Source organism: Sparus aurata, chromosome 20 (genome assembly GCF_900880675.1).
Source record: "Sparus aurata chromosome 20, fSpaAur1.1, whole genome shotgun sequence".
In the NCBI taxonomy this organism is placed as follows: Eukaryota; Metazoa; Chordata; class Actinopteri; order Spariformes; family Sparidae; genus Sparus; species Sparus aurata.
The window spans coordinates 21,647,490-21,668,714 of NC_044206.1; the positions used below are offsets into that span (position 1 = coordinate 21,647,490).

General features: G+C 43.5%; 1 protein-coding gene across 1 annotated transcript; it reads right to left on the reverse strand.

Annotated features, from left to right (window-relative positions):
* Positions 1–68: 68 nt before the first annotated feature.
* LOC115571618 (transmembrane protein 150A-like) lies at positions 69–20,774 on the reverse strand. The gene is made up of 8 exons (XM_030401097.1): positions 20,447–20,774; positions 17,887–17,960; positions 14,354–14,401; positions 11,876–11,962; positions 10,071–10,138; positions 6,796–6,923; positions 2,285–2,462; positions 69–1,026 (listed from the first exon to the last, which is right to left on the reverse strand). Exons 2-8 carry the CDS (start codon positions 17,949–17,951, stop codon positions 782–784), a joined length of 819 nt encoding a protein of 272 aa, XP_030256957.1. The 5' UTR covers positions 17,952–17,960; positions 20,447–20,774; the 3' UTR covers positions 69–781.
* Between the last annotated feature and the right edge of the window lie 451 nt (positions 20,775–21,225).

Sequence of the window (21,225 nt, forward strand, 5' to 3'; positions counted from 1 at the left end):
TCTTCGAAGCTGCATTCGACATTCAATCATCTCTCGAAATTAAAAAACACAAATTTGGCAAATCCTCCTTATTGTTTTGTTTTCTGCGTACTTTATTTTCTTATAAAGGTTTTTCTTAATATGATCAAATACAGCATGACAACATCCATCCTTACTGAATAACTTGGTCCCGTTAAAACTGTCTGAGAATGACAGAAAGTCTTTGGCAGAGAGCTGAATGATACAAAAGAAATATACAACAGAGCTTATCTGAGCGATATGAAACATCTACTGTTATAACTCCAATCACAAGAGAAACTTCGCAGTAAAAATGGTCCGACAGACATTTAAAGAAACACATTATTCTTGGCACGGAGCAACTTTCATCTACTGTCGGAATGTTTTTGGACACCTTCACCTGCACGGGAGGTGAAGAGCGCGAGCTGGTTATGCAACAAAACTTCCTGAGTAGAAAACAATAACGAGCTCGGTGTCCGAGCTCTCAGCCCAGCGAGGAGCGACTTCTGAGGATCTGATAAAACGACGGGAGTTCAGAGAGCGATTGTTTCATTGGGAGGATTCAAACAAACAGAGGCCTGCGTGCGTGAGTGTGCACATGTGTGACTCTCTGCTGCCTTTGTGTTCAGGAAAAAAAAGGCACTTCCAGCTACGTTACTGTGCAAACGTCTGTCAGTCTTTGGTCGCGGCTGCGTGCAACGGTGCGCGTGAGGATCTGCAGCGTCCGGGCGATACACAACAACATCAGTGTCTCCATGTGTCGCCCTTTGACCTCCAGCGGTGCTCACGCCCGGTTCAGCATCGAGAAGCTCTCCGGCTGGCGGTGGCTGGAGCCGACCTCCGTCTTGTGTTCGGAGAAGCTCGACACGCCTCCTCCTCTGGACAGGACCATCAGGGTGTCCCCCGACATGCCCCCGAACTCGAAGGCGAACGTCCCGTAGAAGATCATGATGAGCATGCAGTAGACCCACTCAAAGATGGCGGAGGCGTGCTGCAGGGCGAAGCTCTCCTGGCAGAAGAAAACTCCACCTGGTGATCAGAGTTAAGGAGAACAATGGCGGCACAGCGGGAGAGAGGAGGCGAGGCACGAAACACCAAGTCTCTCCCGAATCCAAAACATCTGTACGAGGGTGTAGAAACCATTACTTTACTTTTGATGTTGTCGGCGGTGGAATGTGACCAAGTTTTGATTTTTTGTTTTGTTTTAAGATTTGTGAACAGGAGCTCCGGTCTATTGTTTCGACAATCGATAACTTCACACCTTTGTATTTCAAAAAGAAGTTATAGGCTGCAGTTTATGCAGACCTGCGGGTACGAATGTTGAGCTGTGGCGAACAAAGATGGATGTTTTTCTTCATTTACCAATATCAGACTGATATATGTGTGTCCCTGCACAAATACATTAAGAGTTTATACATCATGATGTTTTTGTAAACAGTTTAAACGGTTGAGTAGTCGTTGATGTTGAATAAATTAGAGATAACAATAATCAGATGATTCCATATGAATCCATAACAGACGTAGTTATTTGCTGCAGTCCTGTACAAAAGTCCAAAAGTCTAAAAGTCCGGAGGGTGGAGGTTTGTTTTAAGTCCTGCTCGTCTCTCACAGAGGGATGTTAAACTGTATTTTCTCCAGCGGGGGGCGATGTAGCTCAGTTTACACTGATAACATCTCAACATGCTGGAAGGTCGACGGAGCATCACAGAGTTTGGACGGCCAACAAAGTCACAGCCGAGATCACACAAGCAAACAGAAACACACCGGTGCTCCTCCAAACCTTTTATAATACCAGATGTTAGATCACCTTAAAGTTCAGGGAGTTACTCTGTCTGTACCTACAGTTGGAAGCTGAATTTTTAGAAATGTCTTCTTCATAAAGTCATAAATTTGATGGATCTTACAGCCTAAAACTCACAAAACAAGAGAGACAAGTACCTAAAATATTTGGGGAGACTGTTTTCAGGGTTTGAACAGTTTTCAGGGAACATAAACCAAAACTTTTCAGACTATCGAGGCCTTTAAGATGAAATATAAAGTTTACATAATTACATTTTGCCCGCCGCAGTAAATGTATATTGTCATATTGTTCATTTCACCAGCTATTTATATTTAATTTGATTGTATGTTTGGATCAGATTTCTATTTTCTTTTCAGGTATATATTCAAATTTAAGCACACACCTAAGATGGAAAACATAACAGTAAAAATTAAGCTTTTTCTAAACATTCACGACTCTGAACGATTATAAAAGGACGACACCAGCAGCCTCACGTTGGTAGGATACTGAGCACCAGGGCGATCAGAGCCAGCAGCGTCATCCCCACTCGGACGTGACCGATCCGGTACTCGTCCTGGGTTTTGGCCAGTCTGTAGGTCAGAGCCGACTGCAGACACACAAACAGCATGCTGGAGGGGAACGCCACGCCGGCGCCAACGTAGTGCAGCACTTTAGCAAAATCCACCTGGGACAAAAAAAAAAAAAAACACAAGAAACACTTAAAATGTTGCTGTTAGTCGCCTGAGGCACCTTGTTTTATCCACAGCCTTTCACATGTCGGTCTGTTTTTCCTTTTTTAGTCCAGACTGAAATATCTCAACAACTACTGGACTGATCGCCATCGGTCGCAGCTCATTTGTGCTGACGTTCATGGTCCCCAGAGGCTTGTGCAACCAACATGCCAGAGTTTGATGGTTCCTGATCTTTGGAGACTCCCAACGCAGACTTTCCCACCGGCCTCAGCTGTCTTTTCGTCTGCTGCTAATGCTAACATGCTAAAGTGAGGCGAACATGGTGGAGATTATTCCTGCTAAACACCATCACGTTAGCATTAAGTTAAAAACGCTGCTTTGCCTCTAAAGGCTCTTTGAATCAGATCAGTGAGTCACAAATTCTGATTATTTATTCATCTTTATCATCTTTAACCGAGGTTTCTCACACGAGCTGTCTCTGGTCCAGGTGAGCTGACCTCTTTCTCAAAATACAAAAACACAGTGAGGTAACAGTGGCACTGCGGACGATTGTTGTTACAATATCATCCGACACAGACGTTCGCAGGACAGGACGATCTGCTCCGGCACAGCACGAGATGAGGAGCGAGGAAGAGGAGGGAACAAAAACTGTAATGACACCAATTTACAGCAAAATCATCTCTATTTTCACCTCCGACACGAAAGAGACGACGTGATGTCGGGTTGATAAAAGGTACTGTGACATCTCTACGACCCTCTCTCTATATAGAACAGTCACCAAATCCGTAATAAAGATAATAATTAGCTCCAGAAAGACAATTAATCCCTCAAACTACTTGTGTGGTCAAATAGTCAATATAACCACTGAAGAGACCAAAACATACTTGATGTGAAACAGTGCGTCTACTTGGCGAACTCATTCATGATTTCCTAAAACTCTGAGTCAACATCAACACTTCATCACCGACGTGTAAACAGCGGCGCTCGTGTCTGCGTGGATATTTATCGTTCGGCAGATGTGGCGTCACGTTCGTTCGCGGCTGCCATGTTTACTCTGAGGTTCATTACGTTAGGCTGAGCGCAAACAGGGAGGTAGGCCCTGCAGCCAATCAGAAAGAAGAGCAGGACCACCCTTAAACACTGGTGGGTGAGTTTGAAGATGGACCGCCGAGGATGAACTGTTCAGTGTGTGCACCGTGATGTAGTTAGAGGGGCCCGAACATGTGGAAACAGAGCTGGAGGAATCTGAGACAGCTGCTTCACACACACTCCGACACTGACCTCCGACAGCAACACACACGGGCCCGAGTGTTAGCACTTACATCCAAAACAGGTCTGATGGATGTAACGTTACACAGACACGTGTGTCCAGCGGTGGAAGACGTTTTCAACGGGTTTGGTTCGTTCTTTTCGCCCTCTTGGAGCGAGGAAGCTGTTTCCAGTGAGAAAAACTCTAAAAAGACACTGAACACTATCTGCTCATCACTCAGCCGAGCCGCCAGAATAAGTTAAAACATATCGTCTCATCTGTTAGTGTCATATTATGTTCAGGGATGCTTGTGGCGGCTGGAAACAACGCTTCACTTCCTGTCTGAACCCGACAAAACACGGTCATTTCAGCGACCGTTTGGACATTTTGCGACCATCTTTCAAGAAAAGCAAAGTTAAAATCGTCAGTACTTCCCAGTATTCCCAAATAACGATGCACTCATTGTCTTTGCACCGCTGCACATGTCGAAACACATGTCAGGTAAAGACGCTGAGTTACGTTCCTGTTAAAAACGCTCAGTTAACTCGTGTTCAGCACCTGAGGCCATGAAAACTCTCAGCAGCGGACTGGATGTGTGCAGGTGTCGGCCTGTATGAGCAGCCTGTGCCTCTGCGTACATGTGCGAACACGTCCCGCAGCTCTTCTTCTCTGCTGTAAATCTGTTTCTAACAGTTATTTCAAACCAGTGCGGCTACGGTTCAGCACAAAAGGTGACCCGATCACGGCAAGCTTCTTTTCAGAAGAACCCCTCCTTAAACTGAGCCGTGTTCTGACAGCGGGAACACGCAGACACGTAGACACGCGACACGCGGCCAAATCATCTTGTTCTTGGGATCGGACTACCGCGGAGAGGCCGTCAGACAGAACAAACACAGGATCAAACGAGATTTGCTTGGACGCTCTACAAAGTGCTGTGAGGCTGCAGGGGAGAACACATCAGAGACGCAGCCCGGCGTTATTCAACCAGCAGACCTGTGATCAGATCAGATTCTGCCTTCAAGACGAGCTGGTGACAAAATCCAGCTGGTTTCTCTAATTTAAGCCACAAAGATCAATAAACTGGTGATTTTGACATTTAAAGGGCAACTCCACCAATTCTTTGTGTGACTGCAGGTCTTTTGAGGAAGCTGCATGTCATCTGACAGTGATATCACTCACTGAGTTGCATTGTGGGTAATGTAGTCATCATGTTATGAACATGAAGAAGAAAGCATGGAATAAAGAACGTGTGATCTCTCTGGTTCTGCTCTGTCGATTCAGTCCATTGTTTTAAAAGTGACGATAGCGAGTCCAGAGCTTAAAACCTGCTGCCTACATTACCCACAATGCAACTGAGCCTGGCAGTAAATTACTTAGTGCGTTCATGTATCTGTGTGATCGTTGGTTAAAGAGAAGCAGGATGGTCGGATCGCTTCACCGTCTCCTCCACACTGTTTGTGTGTCAGTTGCCATGACACTGACCAGTAAACCATGTAAAGTCTCATCTAGCACAATAACTGGATTGATATTTTCCAAAGTTAAAATTGTTCTGATCAGAAGAACCCTGCTGGCTCGGCTTCACCTGCAGGATCAAACATCCACCTCGGTCTCAAACAAAAGCTCTTGTGATCCGCGACACAATGCAGCAGCGAGATAACAATCTGTCTCTGTGGGTGAACACTGTTTGGAAATTATGTAAGAAATTATGTAACTTTTTTCTATGTAATCAGTCATTTGATTGTTTTTACATAATTGATCCTTGATTTATTTATTTAAGGTTTCTTATTGTGTCCTTTAAACAGGACGTTGGATGTGAAGTAAGGTTGTTAAGTAACTCGTCCTTTGGGACGTTTTAGTTTCATAATTTCCATTTTCTCGTTCTCTCTCACTTTGATTTCATCATCCCAGAACGACTGTACTGACACCAAACTGATTACAAAGAAAAGACACTTTTCTATTGAAAATAAATCATCAGGGGCCAGATATAGCTCCGGGGCTGAACGACCTGAGAGTCTCTCTGTGTACAGTCTTCTACTCTGCCACCTTCTAGTGTTCATTATGTACGAACACTAGACGACACATAAGTGAGACCAGAAACCAGCACAGTGCTCCTCTTTTAGAGCAAAGCTTGCAAATGCAGTCGCCAGCAAAAAATGTTAACACACCACAGATACTTCCAAGGTCGGCATTTGCACCAAATGTGGCACATCAGGAGGTGGAGGGGAAGACGATGGCGCTATACCAGCCCAACAAAGCTGCCAAACGCCATTCGAGTCACATTGGATATTTTTAAGCGCGTCTGCGGAAATTCCCAACTTTAAATTTCTATTTTTCAGGGCGAATCGGCCTTCTCCATCTGAGATCGTCACGACCAAATCAGGTATTTTAAGCCAAACAATGATGTTTTCCTCACCCTAAGCAAGTGTTCTTAAACCTAAGCAGAACATATAAAGTTCAACCATAAGCGGAAAGTTGCAGCATAAAGAAAAATTTTTCAAAGTTCAAAGTTTTTGCAGAAGTGTAATGAACAAATTTAGACCTGACAGTAGGTGTAAAGTTAAGAGTTTTTACAATTCATCCTGAGGGAAACAAGAAGTCGTCCATAATTGAGAGATTTCACTAAAACCATGTCAACCTCAATCAGTTCACTGCAATCCGTCCTGTTGTTGTTGAGATATTTCAGTCCAGACCAAAGAGGTGGATCACAGAGTGATAGATGTCGCTGCTGAGGCTAAAACAAAAGTAACCTGCACTAATAGCCTTCTTCTATTACTAATTATTGGTGAACTTGGAGACGTAAAATGGCCGACGTAGTTCAAACTTTGTCATATCGTCAATATCCATCAAGACACAAACAATAAATCCAGTAAAGAAGTGACTTAAAGAATAAAGACTGCTGCTGTTCTCACTCCTGATTGATTAATCAGAGTAAAGGTCAACATGATGACACATCTGTGCTGTCTTTGTTGTTCTTGTGCCGCGTGTGTCAGCTGACGATCCACCTCTAAACCAAATACTATCAGGACAAAGTCCTGAAGCTCTCCAGCGATCAATGGCTCCGATCAGAGAGTGATTACCTGGAAGTTTCCCACCATGATGAGCCCGGCGGCGCAGATCCAGGCGGTGGAGAGTCCGGCCGTGTTGAGGACGCAGTTCTGGTGCTTCTCTATGACGTGAGCGTAGCGCAGCAGGCCGATCAGCATCACTGGAGGAGAGAGGACGACATGTTTCATCACACTGTGTCCACACCACAAACCGTATCTCCTGTTCGAAGTTCAACTCTTTTCCTACTTTCTGCTCTTGTTACAGATCTTTCTTTTCTAGACAGAATAAAAACAACTCCATGGTGACTCTCTGCATCCAGAAACAAACACAACAGAGTCTGAAGTTTCTTTCAGAGGCACACAACTCAGTTCTGCTTGTGGTGGAACTGGCACAAACCAGCCCTGACCCACATTAATATAAACAAAATAGATATATATATTTACAGTGACTGCCAAATACTGGGGTTGTAAAGCTTCTTCAGGCGGTAATGAAACTGAAATATGCTTTTACAACCTCTCAAGACCCCAATTAAATAAAACTAAAGGTGTATAGAGAGGCTTTTGGTTTCACCGGGTTCAGTTAAGATAAACAAAGCTAAACAAACGTCGGGATAATTGAAAGGCAAACGAGTCAAGCTGCAGTTTCCACTCAAGTCTGTCCTGTTAAGAAAATATGCAGTGAGGACTTCTAAGGATGCACCACCCTAGAATATAACGCTGCCAACCAAAATGCAGCAAATGCATCACGTCCACAGGAGAGACCTTTACTCTCCTTTTAGCGTTCAGCGACAACGCTGCAGATGTGAGCGTCTGTTTATTAATCCGCTCTCATCAAAGCAGCCTCACACTGCTCTCGTCCTCTCCTCCATCTGATTCTCACGCCGTTCAACATCTGGCGCTCATCACGCCGCAAAAACGACACGGAGCGACTGTTTTCGCGCCCGTGTTGTCGGTCCAGCCGCGAAACACAGTGGTCAGTTTGTTTGATGATCGGGCGGACGCTGAGATAAGACTCCTTGTTTCTTTGGGAGGGGTTCTGGTTGTGTGTAAGTGTTTCGCAGACTTTGTGATCTCAGCTCACACCACACCTAAGAGTGAAACAAACCGCCTCGCAAACACAAGCCGGGTATTGTTTATGTGAGCGGGATAAAATAACGGGAAAAGCTTTTGATGTTGGGGAGATTTCTTACTTTCAGATTAGAGCTGAAACTATCGCACACCTCATTAGTCGATCGACACACGACTGTTGTGAACGTTAATCGAAAGTTTACAACAGTTTCAAACGAAGACGATGAGTCTGCAGCCATGAAGTGGTTGTATGCTTGAGCTGAATGCTAATGCTAGCACGGTAGCATGCTCACAGTCGCTGTGTTTGCACGGACCCTTAATATTCTGATGCCTCAGCTAAACACTTCACGTTTACGGCATTTAGCAACGCTTTTGTCCAAAGCATTTTATAGTAAATGATACACACATTCATACACTGATGGCGTTGGCTGCACGACCAGCATATGTTGTGTTTTGGTGCTGGTCTTTCTGGTTTTTCCAGCAGGGATGCAAAGTGCCGACCAGCCCATCAGGAGAGGTTTGGGTTTCAGTATCTTACCCGAGGACACTTCCACATGCAGAACAGGGGAACTGAACCAGCGACCTTCCAATAACGAGGCACTGGTTCTACCTCTGAGCCACAGCCGCCCACAGATTGAGAGGGGTGGTGTAAACATTTTACAAAAAAAAAGTGTTTTTTGACACTATTTTCTGACTTTTTAGGCCAAATTCTCCTGAAAATAACTGTTAGCTGAAGCCCTGCTGTCATCTGAACCCCACATGACCTCCTCCGTTACTATCTGACCTGACTCTTGGCCCTTCAGAGTAACCAGCAGGTCTCAGAGGAGTTGACGACATCCCCGCCTGTCGACACGCTGTTCTCGCTGCTGTACGCCGTTCAAAAATGTGCACATTTTGACAGATTGCAGCACAGCGTGGCCAAACGACACAAGCCTGCCAAATCACCTCCCAACAGTAACTAATGAGGCTCGCTGACAGAAGTACAAAGTGTTTTTATACAAAAAGGAGATTATGCAACATTCCTTAGAGTTATGACTAAATGCTGAATCTTGCTTCGTGGTTATGTGAAGTCGTGAAGGGTGGCAGGACGCTCGTTGGGTTTGAGATATACAGCAGACGCAGAATAAACCCTGAGCTGCCACGGGTTTACGGGCTCGTTAAAACGTCCCTTGAATTCCAATGTTTTCCTCGGAAAGTCGTAAGAAGCAGGTGTGTCCTGGTGAGAGGTCAAACAAATTCACTCGGCGTTTGAAGAGAGGACAAAAAAAACAAAAACAGCGCAGCCTCCGTCAGGTCAGGACTCTCGCGTCAAGGTTTAACCATTCACCGCAGCGTGATGCGCAGAGTTGAGTGTGACGGAGACGCCGACATTAAACCGCTCTCTGACCTCACGAATTACCAACAGAGGCAGAGACAAGGACTGAACATTAACTCGGGGAGAGAAGCTGGAGCTCCACGCACATCACTGTTCTCTGCTCTCTGATGTAAACTGCCAGTCTGCTTCTTCAGACGTAGCTGTTGGATGGTTCTAACATCTGATTCAGATCATTTCCTCCCTCTCTTTGACGGCTGTCTCTTGACGTGGGTGTGGATGTCCTGAAGTATAAATTATAAATCACTCTTGATTGGACAACACGTCTTGAACAGGTTCTTTTCGAGCATTTCACGACTGTTAGCTGATGTTTGGCTGCAAAATCTGGGGAGAAAATCAGGGCAGAGTTCATCAGGATGACTCAGTCAACTGTCCAAGAGAGTCAGCCGCTCTCTACTTTGGAAATAAACATTCTGCAGTGAAAGTTAAAACATCCAAGTTGACCAACGCCTACTACGGTAAACACCTGGAGAGAAACTCCTCGGCTTCCTGTCAAACTTTTATAACGCAAACAGAGAAAGTAAATACATATTGACAACTATGCACACAGGGCAGGAGTCAAACACCCAAAATAAATGGTTTACACAAGGTTTTTTTTAGGGAGTCGTTGCCCTCTCGGTCAGAAGGTGAATGCTCCTGAGGTTTAAAAATGCACCATTCATGGCATCCCGTACATTTTCCCCTCAGAGGCGGGACCTGGCAGTGGATTCTGGGTAACAGGGACTTGGCTGGAGCCGCTTACAGCTGAGAAAACAAGCCTGACAGTCGTGAGTGCACAGAGCCTCGTTCAACCCGGGGCTGCATGTTGGCTGAATGTGTGCGCAGGTAGGCACGTTCTCCGTCTGAATGCTGCTGTGTTGACACTCACCCATGAAGGAGCCGGTGCTGCAGATCAGGCTGAAAAAGCAGCTTTCAGGCGGGAGAGTTCCACATTTACTGCAGAGAAAACAGAGAGGAGAGGGGAGGAGAGGAGGGGGTCGTTAGTGTCGGCCGGCGTCCAGGCTCAGTGGGCCAAAGTGCAAGTTCAGTCAGGTTCAGATCACATCCGCGACCTCCACGGAGGATCCAGAAATGGCAGCGCGGCCTTACATGTGTTCTTACTCTGTCGTATAAAAAGCACAGCAACATTTTTTCCCTGGAAAGCAGAGAAACAACCGTCTATAAATGGAAAGTCGTGCTGGGAGGCCGGGGACAGACTGACAGCGAGATGTTTTTCTGTCAGTCAGAAGAATCGCGAGAGATTCAAACTCAAGACGGGAAATTAAGTCGGCGCCACGGCAACATAAACCTCTTGATCACCAATTGTTGTTTACATTTCTCGACTCAGTGTGGCGACATTTCAAAGGGCGCCGAAGGATCCACTGCACACAACAAAAGCTCTTCTTCCTGTCGAGGCGAGGAGGTCGACCTCCCCCCTACGACTCAGAGCCTCAGCCGGGCAAGTGTGGACTCATCCGACAACAAACTCTGCAGAGCAGCTGCTCACCGACTGTCAGAGAGAACAACCAGAGAAGAAACACAACACATTCATCTGACTTATCGTGATCGTACAAACTGTTTGGCATTTGAGTGGTAATGATCAAAAAAAGTGGGTTATGTAGCAAGTAACATCACCAGAGTCAAATTCAAGCACTTTTAAGTACTTTCAAGGTACGTAAATCAAACATTTCCAGGAGACTCTGGAGGTTTTCATCATCACATCTGAATTGTTACTCTGAATGCATAATGTTCCACACAGGAGGTTGGATAATGTCCCTAAACCTGCAAATGTTGCAGCAGATGTTCTCGAACACACTCAGTTTCAACTCATCCAACCATTGAACTCGCAACCGCGATATCACCAGACTCCCTTTGAAAAATGTGCGTTTTTAAGAGTTGTTGCTGAGCAAGCAGACATTTTTTAAACTTCGCCACACAGCTTTGATAAAATCTAAATCACTTGTGCCTTCTTGCAAATTCGGCATTGAATTCAAATGTTAAATTGTTTCTTTCGTTGTTTGTGACAGCATACTGCACCAACGCTGCCTGTTTAAACACACAATAATATCCCAATCGTTCACAAATATTCCTCACAGGGGGTTGAATGAGATCTTTTTTGTACTGTATTCTGATGAACAAGGGATTTTTATGTAAAAAAAATGACCAGGGTGTTTTTCCAGACATATTAAATCACCGCTAGATTATTGTAAATTGGTGCATGCACAATATTCAACAGTCTAATATTTCACATTTTGTCCCTCAGTCTCTTGACCCAGGACAAAGTTTTTCACTGACCACAGGCTGCGCTGCCAAGTGAAACACAATGTCCACCGGCATGCTTTTGTGTTTTTCTCTTTGCTGTTTTGATTCAGTATTTCAACAAAGAGAATCTTAAAAAAGAGGCTGAAATGAAACCAGACCGAGCAGAGCAAATAAAAAACGACCGGGAGGAAACCGCAGACCGCAGCATTCGATCTCCGCGCCGTTCGTACATTATGTGATCTGTCGAGTTTCAGAGGGTTTGTAGGAACCGACACCGATGGCAGCGACTCATAGTCAACACTGTGCCATTGTTTAGTTTACTGAAGATCACGTTCAGGCAGCAGAACCGCCGCGATCGTTACATAACAGGTAAACACGCAGCAGCGGTTTGCAAAATGATTAAAACCACTGTGCAGAGGTGAGATCACTGACCTGATGAGCGGGATGTTGTCCAGCGTGCAGCACAGGACGGGACCCCTCTGCAGGGGAAGAGGCTCCTCACAGGACTCGTTATAAAGCCTGGAAACACACACATGAACATGAACACACTGAAGGATAATACAGGTTAAAAGTTGAAAAATCGAGCTGGAATCACTAAAATTAGCTCAAAGTCTCAGGCTGAACTTTCACATCAGCTGTGCATAATAAATCTAAAGTAAACATTCATTCTCTGTGAATGTTTGACACATTTGGAGCATCGTGTGCGGAGATTTACGCACACAGCGGTGGAAAATTAACCCACGATAATTTTGAGTTAAATCGCTGTTTAACAATAAAGTTAGACGTTTCACTGCGCGTGCTAATGTGAAGACCAAACTGTGATAAAGGTTTTCCATTTTAACCCGGATGAAACATCACAGTCCACACAAAGGAGGACATTTCTACATTACAGCGATCAAACCTGAGGATTACAGCAGAGTTTTTAATTATTGTGAAAATGGAAATGGGTTTAAATCAAATGAGCTGATCTTTAAAAAGCGATCGCAAGACACTTTTTTTCTGCTTTCACGAATCATAATGAAGTAAAAGATGTAAATGCACCTGATCTTTTTAATCAAGATCCTTCATTTATTCCCTGAGACGTGGATGAAAATGTTGAAAGACACTTGAAAGAGTGTATTGAAAAACCTCACAATGTTACAGAAAGTGAGGATTCATTCCTGGATCAGTCCCTTTATCAGGATCTGCACCAAATGTTAACGGTGTCTAATCTGGGCTGAGACTCGTCCTCCATCAGCGTCTGGAAATCTGTTGTGTAGTTTTTTTTTGTAGTCGTGCTGACAAGCCGGAAACTGGTGCAAACGTTTTAACTTGACCTTGAATTTCCTCCTTGATTGAAGGAAAAAATACGCTAAAAATGTTGATACTAGTGGCCTTTAATTGTGTTTTTTTCTAGAAATGTGTGACAGAAATGTATCAGATGACGTCTAGACTTAATGAACAACAATGTGTATTTTACATTTTTACATTTAATCTACACTGATCAGCATTTAAACATAAAGCTTGTTTCTGCCACTTCTCACGAGTCGAAGTCAAAGATCAAATAAACTTTTTCTGGTTTATTTCTCTCAAACTTTGTCCACGAATCTCTTAAAATCTTAAAACACTGATTGCATGATTATTGTACTCGGGGTGTTTTCCATTTTTCCAAAACTTGATGGACGATCACCGGCCAAAAACTGGCACTTTTGTATTGTTACGACACAAAATGGTACGAGAATCCCAAATTAAAATAATCTACTAACCTCCTGCACAACCTTTCAGTCTGTCAGCTCAGATCATAAAGAATAATATATCAGATCGTAGAGCCCTGATTTAAACGAACGGGTGAACAAAGATTTAATTTTGTGTTGCAGCCGTTTGTTCGGTGCACTTTGGCGTATTTATGTTTCCTGTACCAGCCGGGAAGGTAACAGCAACACTCAGGTGGTTTAAATCATGTTTCACATTCCACGCGAGTCAGTCGATATCAGACAGAAATCCAGCTGCAGCTCTGACACGACTTTAAATCCCGTCGTCTTCCACTTAAACCGATCTGTTTGCACCAAAATCCTCCTCTCACACACACACACACACACACACATACACACACACACACACACACTCTTTCTTAACACATTCCCGTCTTGTGTCAACATTTACAGCACTTTATTTTCTTTACGTCCCCTCCCTATCTCCATCCCTCCGCTCCTCCTCCGTCTAAAGCCTCGTTATGTTTGAATTAAGGCCGACAGACCTGTCAGGAGGTGCGGGGCTGAGAAAATAAGCTCAAAGCGAGCTCGCTGTGAATGAGCTTTTCCTCAAATCATACTACACAAACACAGCAGCTGAGAAAGTGTTTTCGCTCAGGCGGTTCTCACAGCTCTCCCCCCCCTGCGGGCATCTGCGAGTTATTCACAATCGGTGACTGAGTCTTTGGGAGTTTTGTGCACATTAACAGGAGCGCAGAGAGTAACTCCACACTGCTTTGGAAAAAAAGCTGGTTTCTTCTCTCTGTTTTGGCCGTCGGTCCACGCTAAGCTGCTGTTTCTCAGAACCAGAAATTGAGCTTTTCCGCAGCCTAAATCAATATAAAACGCCGGCTTCCTGTTCGAGTGCAGACAGCAGAAACAGGAACATTTCGGACATTGGAAAATGAGTTTGCTGTGTTAAAAACCAGGGATGCAGGATAAAACTGGCACGTCATCGGTACCAATCCATAAATGCTTTAAAATCAAGTATTGACACCCTGAAATGAACATTTCTGCTGACGTGATGGGCTGAGATGACGAAGCTTTTGCCTTTTGGGTCATCATGATGAGAGCAGATACAATAATATGTTAAAATAGAGACATGATGTTCTGTGCGGTTACGTGGTTGGTTGATAGATGTGTGTGTGTGTGAGTGTGTGTGTGTGTGTGTGTGCTGTACCAGTTGTGCACGGGGCAGACGTGCTGGTTGTACAGGGCCATCGCATATCTGTGAGATTAGAGAAGAAGAGAAGAATCTGTGGTGAGAGAACTGAACAAGACATGAAACACACAGGACACTCTGATACCATCAGGACGTAAATCTACGTTACACTCATTCAACGCGGCTGCTGGACGGAGAATAAACGAGCTTCGCAATGACAGACGCTCTGTTTGACTTAAAGAAATCAAGCACTTGAAAGCGCCGCCACGCGTCACAACATATTTGGTGTCGCATGAATTAAAAACAGTGTTTCTATCGCAGACCGACGCCGTTCGTCTTCGTCATACCGGCTCTGACGCTTTTAAATCTGTCAACTACACAATAACAGCCTCAACACACACACTCACACACTCACACACACACACACGGCTGGCTACAAGCCTGAGATCATTCATTACACTCAAACACACCATGAATTTAGATGTTAGCACTCTGGGAGCAGCAGACGTTCACGTTGTCGGCGTCTGCAACACTTTGGTCGAGACTGAAATATCTCTTCTGTTGAATGAAGTGGTTCATGATTCCCAGAGGAACAATCCCTTTGACTTTGATGATGAACTTATCTGGTGAAATATCTGAACAAAGACTTAAAAGGATTCCAAATCATTTTGATGATGGGAGAAGTTTGCCATCCTAACACGAGGTTAAAAAAAAGGGTCTCATTTAAAGTTTCCTCGAGTAGCTGTGTTGCCTAAACCAAACTAACAGTGACTGAGAACTGAATGTGCTTGTGTATCTAAAAGGAAAATAGGTCAATTCAGTCTGAAAATATGAGGTCAACATTGAGTTTTAGATTCAGCCTGCTGTCCTGGGTTAAAGTCCTGTGTTCGAACCAGTCATTCACCATCTACCTGCTTTCTGTGTGAAATCTGTCGCTTTTCATGTCACCTTATTTTCTGTCAGACGGCGATGACGGCTAAATTCTACCCTAACATGACTGACTTTACCTCCGTCCATCATCGAGGACGGGTCATTACGTTACTGAATCTCACCCTGGTGCCAGACTGACTCCTAACTCATCAACATCGTCTGACTTCTGATGAAGAAATGCCTCCAGAAAATGAAAGAACGCACTTCAGAGCAGCAGGTGAACCACTGATTGTTTCTGTCGACGCGTTGTTCGCCCCCCTTTGATTGTGTTTAGGAAAAGCTCCGACAGATAACTGCAGTCTCATCAGTGACATTTGCTCAGACCTGCCCTCGCTTGATCGCGATATCATCAGCGCTGTCAACCATTTGGAGCAAAATCGGTGGTTAACCTGCTCTCTGAAGTGTGTTTTTTTAATTTTCCGGAGGCATTTCTTCCTCAGAAATCAGACGATAAAGACAGTGCGTTGGGTTTTAGTGTGTTTCTTCATAGGCTTCAACACTGCACCACAGTCCGGCACCAAAGAGAGATTCAGCGACGTAACGACCCTCAGGATGAATAAAACCTTTGATAATCCTGACTTTACAGCTTCGTTTCAATTTGTCCAGTGCTTCAGTTTAAACGCATGACTTTGTTTTTGGATGCTAACAAATTAGCATGCTAGCACCAAAACCAGCACCAAAACACAACATATGCTGGTCTTGCTGGTCACCAGCAAGACCAGCATATGTTGTGTTTTGGTGCAGGTTTTGGTTCTGGTCTATGCAGTTTTTTTTCCAGTAGAGTAAACATTAAACCTGCTTAATATCAGCATGTTAGCGTCGTCATCGTGAGCATGTTAGCATCCGTGCTGCAGCACAAAAGGCACTGCAGACAAAAAAAGGCACGTCAACAAACTCTAATCTGAGACTTGAACACTTCAAGAGAAAGACTTGACGAGGACACAAAGACGCACTGTGCCGCAGATAAGATACGCAGGAATCAACATGAGAGGCCGCTGACGAATCTTACTGTGCAAAAACTGAAATTAGACACGTGACGGTCGTGTGAGTGTTCTGTGATCTCTGAGCAGATAACACCTCGAGTGTTTTTGAGGGTATCAAAGCATTTTAAGTTTCTATTATTATCTCCATTCTTTCCTGTGAAAACTCTACAAACATCAGTGCATGCTCCAGTTCCGTCTCTGGGTCACGTTCGACAGAGCGCTCAAAGGCACGAGCAGACAGGTGTCGACGTGTCGGAAGAAAACAACAGGTCTGCTGAAACGAGGGGGGGGGGGGATTACAGACTCGTCTCTGACAGGCACAGCTTTGGAGACCCGGTGTGAAACATTCTTTGCGACCACTTTGAGAAAGGTGTGAAAGGGCTTCTCACAAAAGGAGGCTGTGGCAATCCGAGTCACACCGAGGAGAGAAAGGAAGAAGAAGAAGAGACACTCAAGTGAAGAAGAAGTGAAGGTGAGGCGAGCAGGCGTCTCACTGTATTCAGACCACATCCAAGCACATGACAGCAAGTTTTGTGGTTTGTCGTTGTTGCTGTTGGAGATTCCCCGAAAACTGATGACATGAAATCTAATAGTGAGCCTGCAGGGGAAAGTTTCAGTCCACTATCTGATTCCTGATACAGAGCAACACAAAGATTCATTTGTTTATATGATTTAATCATGGCTGTGCTGACCTTTATACTTCCCTTGAGTGCAAACATAGTGGAGTTACATGAGAGTACAGTTTTATTTATCGAACGGTCTGCAAAAACATGGTTACATCCGATGCAGCAGAAGCCAAAAACATCCAAGCTTTTAGTCAGAAGACTCAGAGGTGGATCCCACACATCCTCTGCTCCAGTAGAACGACTGATTCATCCACTTCATTCAAGTAAAAGTTATAAAAGTTTCTAACTGAAGCTCATGTCATATAAATATAATTCAAAGACTATCAAACTTAAAGGTAGAATCAGCAGGATTTGTCCCAGGTGTTCCCCGAACGCACCACAACAACAGCTGATTGTTGAGTCTCATTCCCAGGACGTCAGACAGACACATGTTGGGTCGGTAAAGCGACAGAGCGAGAAAATAAGAAAACCCGGAGAGAGCCAGGCTAGCAGTTTGCCTCCGTTTACAGTCTTTATGCTAAGCTAAGCTAACTGGCTGCTTGCTCTAGCTACCAATTCAGCATGCAGGCAATACATAGGTATCTACAGTTCCCCAAAAATAATCTAATAATTACTTTAAGGATGTTTTCAAACACATCTTTTTACTTTCAGTGCTTGTTTCACTTCAGACTGTGACGATGAAGCCGACAGCTCTGATTCCTCTTTTCCGTCATGAATGCAGCTGTGTCAGGGGACGAGCTGAGAGGAATGTCAAGGATGACACTTTTCCCGACAACAATCGCGGAGCAAACAGCCAGCCGCCGCTCTCTCTTCCCAAATTAGGAAACTGTTTTACATTCATGAACTTTGCACAGTGAGAGGAGGTCGGCGTGATCGCCGCGGGGATAATAGACACCCTGTGTAACCAGACCGACGTACAGACGAGTGGACTCCTGAGTTACGACACGTCAAACCACCTAGTTTCTCCACAGCAAACGTTCAAGCAAATGTTTATTCACTGCGAGGTACTTACACGACCCATATTCCAGTGATGGTGAAGACCGGCAGGCTGACGGGGAGGATCATCCACAGCGACATGACGACCACCTGCAGAGGAAAACCCACAGAGACGTGAGGGACTCCGGTCAGGCCGCCAAAACAAGACGATTATCTTCCTGTAGGACTTTTCCACCACATCAGCTCTGAATATAACAGTTTGGAGGGGAAACACTGCAGCGAGACACACTGCTGGCCGTAATCATTCAGTAGAAACACTCAATTCTACACTATATTGTATCTTATAATCAATAGAGTCGTGTCATCGTCATGATCAAAGTAAGTAAAGGTGTCATTAGAGGGTCTCGGGCCTCAGGATGAGATAATGAAGGAGTGCTGACAGGCCTGATGATCATTTTCATCATCAAGTGATCCTCCTGATTATCCAGTCAGCTGTGTGAAACTGAAAAGTGTTTAATTAGTTTGAGTTTTGTTAATAAAAGCGAAGAAAAACTAACAAAAACATTTGACTGTACGCCCAAGTTGAGGTCCTTAAAAAGTTTGCTCTGTCCCAAAGTAAAGATATAAATCTGAGAAAATCATCCAGTCCTAAAAAATGATGAGCTGAAATGACTGTTTAGTATTTCAGTGACACTTGTTTCAGATCAAACTGACCATTATTTTCATCAGACGTTAACAAACTGATTATTTCTAAAGACAGAAAAGTCGCTGCCAACTTCTTGAAACACTCTCTACATTCTTTCTCCTCTCCTCCAGTTTAACTTCACTATTCTTTACTCTGATTTCACCTGCAGAAGCTGCTCCTTTTTACCTGCCCTACCATTAAATGCAAGTATTTCACATTTACTAACACTACTCCTCAAAAAACACAGTAAAGGGACTCAAATGTTGTCTCCTGCAATTTACGCTGTAAATTTAAATCAGTCACTAATCAGAACAGAAGAAAGAGGAAAGAATACGGACATTTTCCTGAGCATCCTGTGTGTTTATTCAGTATTAAAATGTCTATTTCTGTTGATAAAATGTATTTAAAATAAAACCTGATTAAAACAACAAGACACTGAGCCATCAGAATGAGTTTGAAGCTGTTATTTTGAGGTAAAAAGTTGCATAATGTTGATTTTAAACTAACCACAACAACAAATGCAACATAAAACCTGATGAAAACTGGTCAGATTAACTTTAAAGTCACTGTTTTATTCTCTCCTACAGTTTAACTTCACTATCCTTAACTTTAACTTTATCCACAGTATCTGCTCCGTTCTACCTGTCCTCCTTTAAATGGAAGTATTTCACATTTATAAACACAGTAAAGTGACTCAAATGGTCAAAAAACTCAAAACAGACACACATGGAAAGAATAAGGACTATTTCTGAGCATCCTGTGTTTTAATGTGTGTTTTTATATTAATCAAACATAGTTTGAATTACAAATACAAATGCAACAAAAGACTAAAGTGACTTTTCCTCTCCTCCAGTTTAACTTTCTTTACTCTTAATCCACCTACAGAAGCTGCTCCTTTTAATCTGCCCTCCTTTAAATGGAAGTATTTCACATTTACTAACACTACCCCAGTAAAAACACAGTAGAGTGACTCAAATGTTGTCTCCTTGAACTTAGTCTGTACTTTTAAACAAATCAACTTATCAGAACCGAAGAAAGAGGAAAGAATAAGGACATTTTCCTGAGCATCCTGTATTTTAATGTTATTAAAACGTACTTTAAATTGCGATTAACAAATGCAACATAAAACCTGGTTGAAGATAAAGACGCTCAGCCATCAAAATGAGTTTGAAGCTGTTATTTTGAGGTAAAAAGTGACATATTGTTGATTTTAAACTAACCACAACAACAAAAGCAACATAAAAACTGATGAAAATTGGTCGGATTAACTTTAAAGTCACTGTTTTATTCTCTCCTACAGTTTAACGCAACTTTACCTACGGAATCTTTGTACCTGTCCTCCCTTTAAATCCAAGTGTTTCACATTTATAAACACAGTAAAGTGACTCAAATGGTCAAAAAACTCAGAACAGACTAACATGGAAAGAATAAGGACATTTTCCTGAGCATCCTGTGTTTTTTAAATGTATTTCCATGTTACTCAAACTTATTTGAATTACAAAAACAAATGCAACACATGACTAAAGTGACTTTTTCTCTCCTCCAGTTTAACTTCACTATCCTTTATTCTAACTTTGCCTACAGAATCTTTGTACCTGTCCTCCCTTTAAATACAAGTGTTTCACATTTATAAACAAAGTAAAGTGACTCAAATGGTCTAAAAACTAAAAACAGAAGAACATGGAAAGAATAAGGACACTTTCCTGAGCATCCTGGGTTTTTTTTATATATATTTTTCCATGTTACTCAAACTTATTTGAATTACAAAAACAAATGCAACACATGACTAAAGTGACTTTTTCTCTCCTCCAGTTTAACTTTCTTTCCTTAACTTCACCAACAGAAGTTTCTCCTTTTTACCTGTCCTCCCTTTAAATGAAAGTGTCTCACATTAACATTAACACTTCTTCATGAAAGACCAAAGTAAACAGCCTGAGCAGTCTTCTCTCACCTCTTGTTTTGCAGGGGAACAGCCTCAGACTCAGCTCTTCATCTCAGCTCCTCCAGGCTCGATGGAAGGAGCTGCTCTGTCTGAGCTGCTGTTTCTGCTCTCATCGTTCACAAACGTGTCAGATGTGGTGCAGGTTTTTATCTCCTCGGGATCAGGATCAGCAGAGAGACACCATGTCTGTTTTCAGTTCATCACACAGTCAGTCAGGGTGTCCTGAGTGTGTCTGCAGCCCGGTGTGTAGTGATGTGATGTGGAGGCAGCAGCTGGACTCAGTGTCCTCTAACTCCTCCCAGACTTCACGCTCATGTTGTTCCTGCTTTAAAAACACACTTTTAACTGTTTGAGTCGCTCAAAGTTCATTTTCTTGTTGAAACATGTCATTTTTAATGTCTACGTGCTCACGTGGTGTTATAAACTTTCAGCTGAGTTGTACAAACTTCTCTTGGCTCTGGATTGAGATTAAAAAACCTCCGCAGGTGATTTTTTTTGTTGTTGTTGTTTTCCTGTTTTTCTCCATAAAGGAACAGTTCGGTCTCCGTCTATTTCCTGGAAACACGTTTCACAACCGTCTGGCAAAGCTATCACACATCACGTAGTCTGGACCCAAGGAAAGGATGACTCAGAGATTAAATATCGTGTTTTTCTTCTTTATTCTCAAAACTGATCACAAGTTTTTTTTCCAAGAAAGCGGGTGTGGTGCGTTCAAGTGCTCTCTGGAAGCGGTCGTGTCCCAGTCGGCAGCGGCGGATCGGGGCCCGTGTAATGTCTGACCGCAGGGC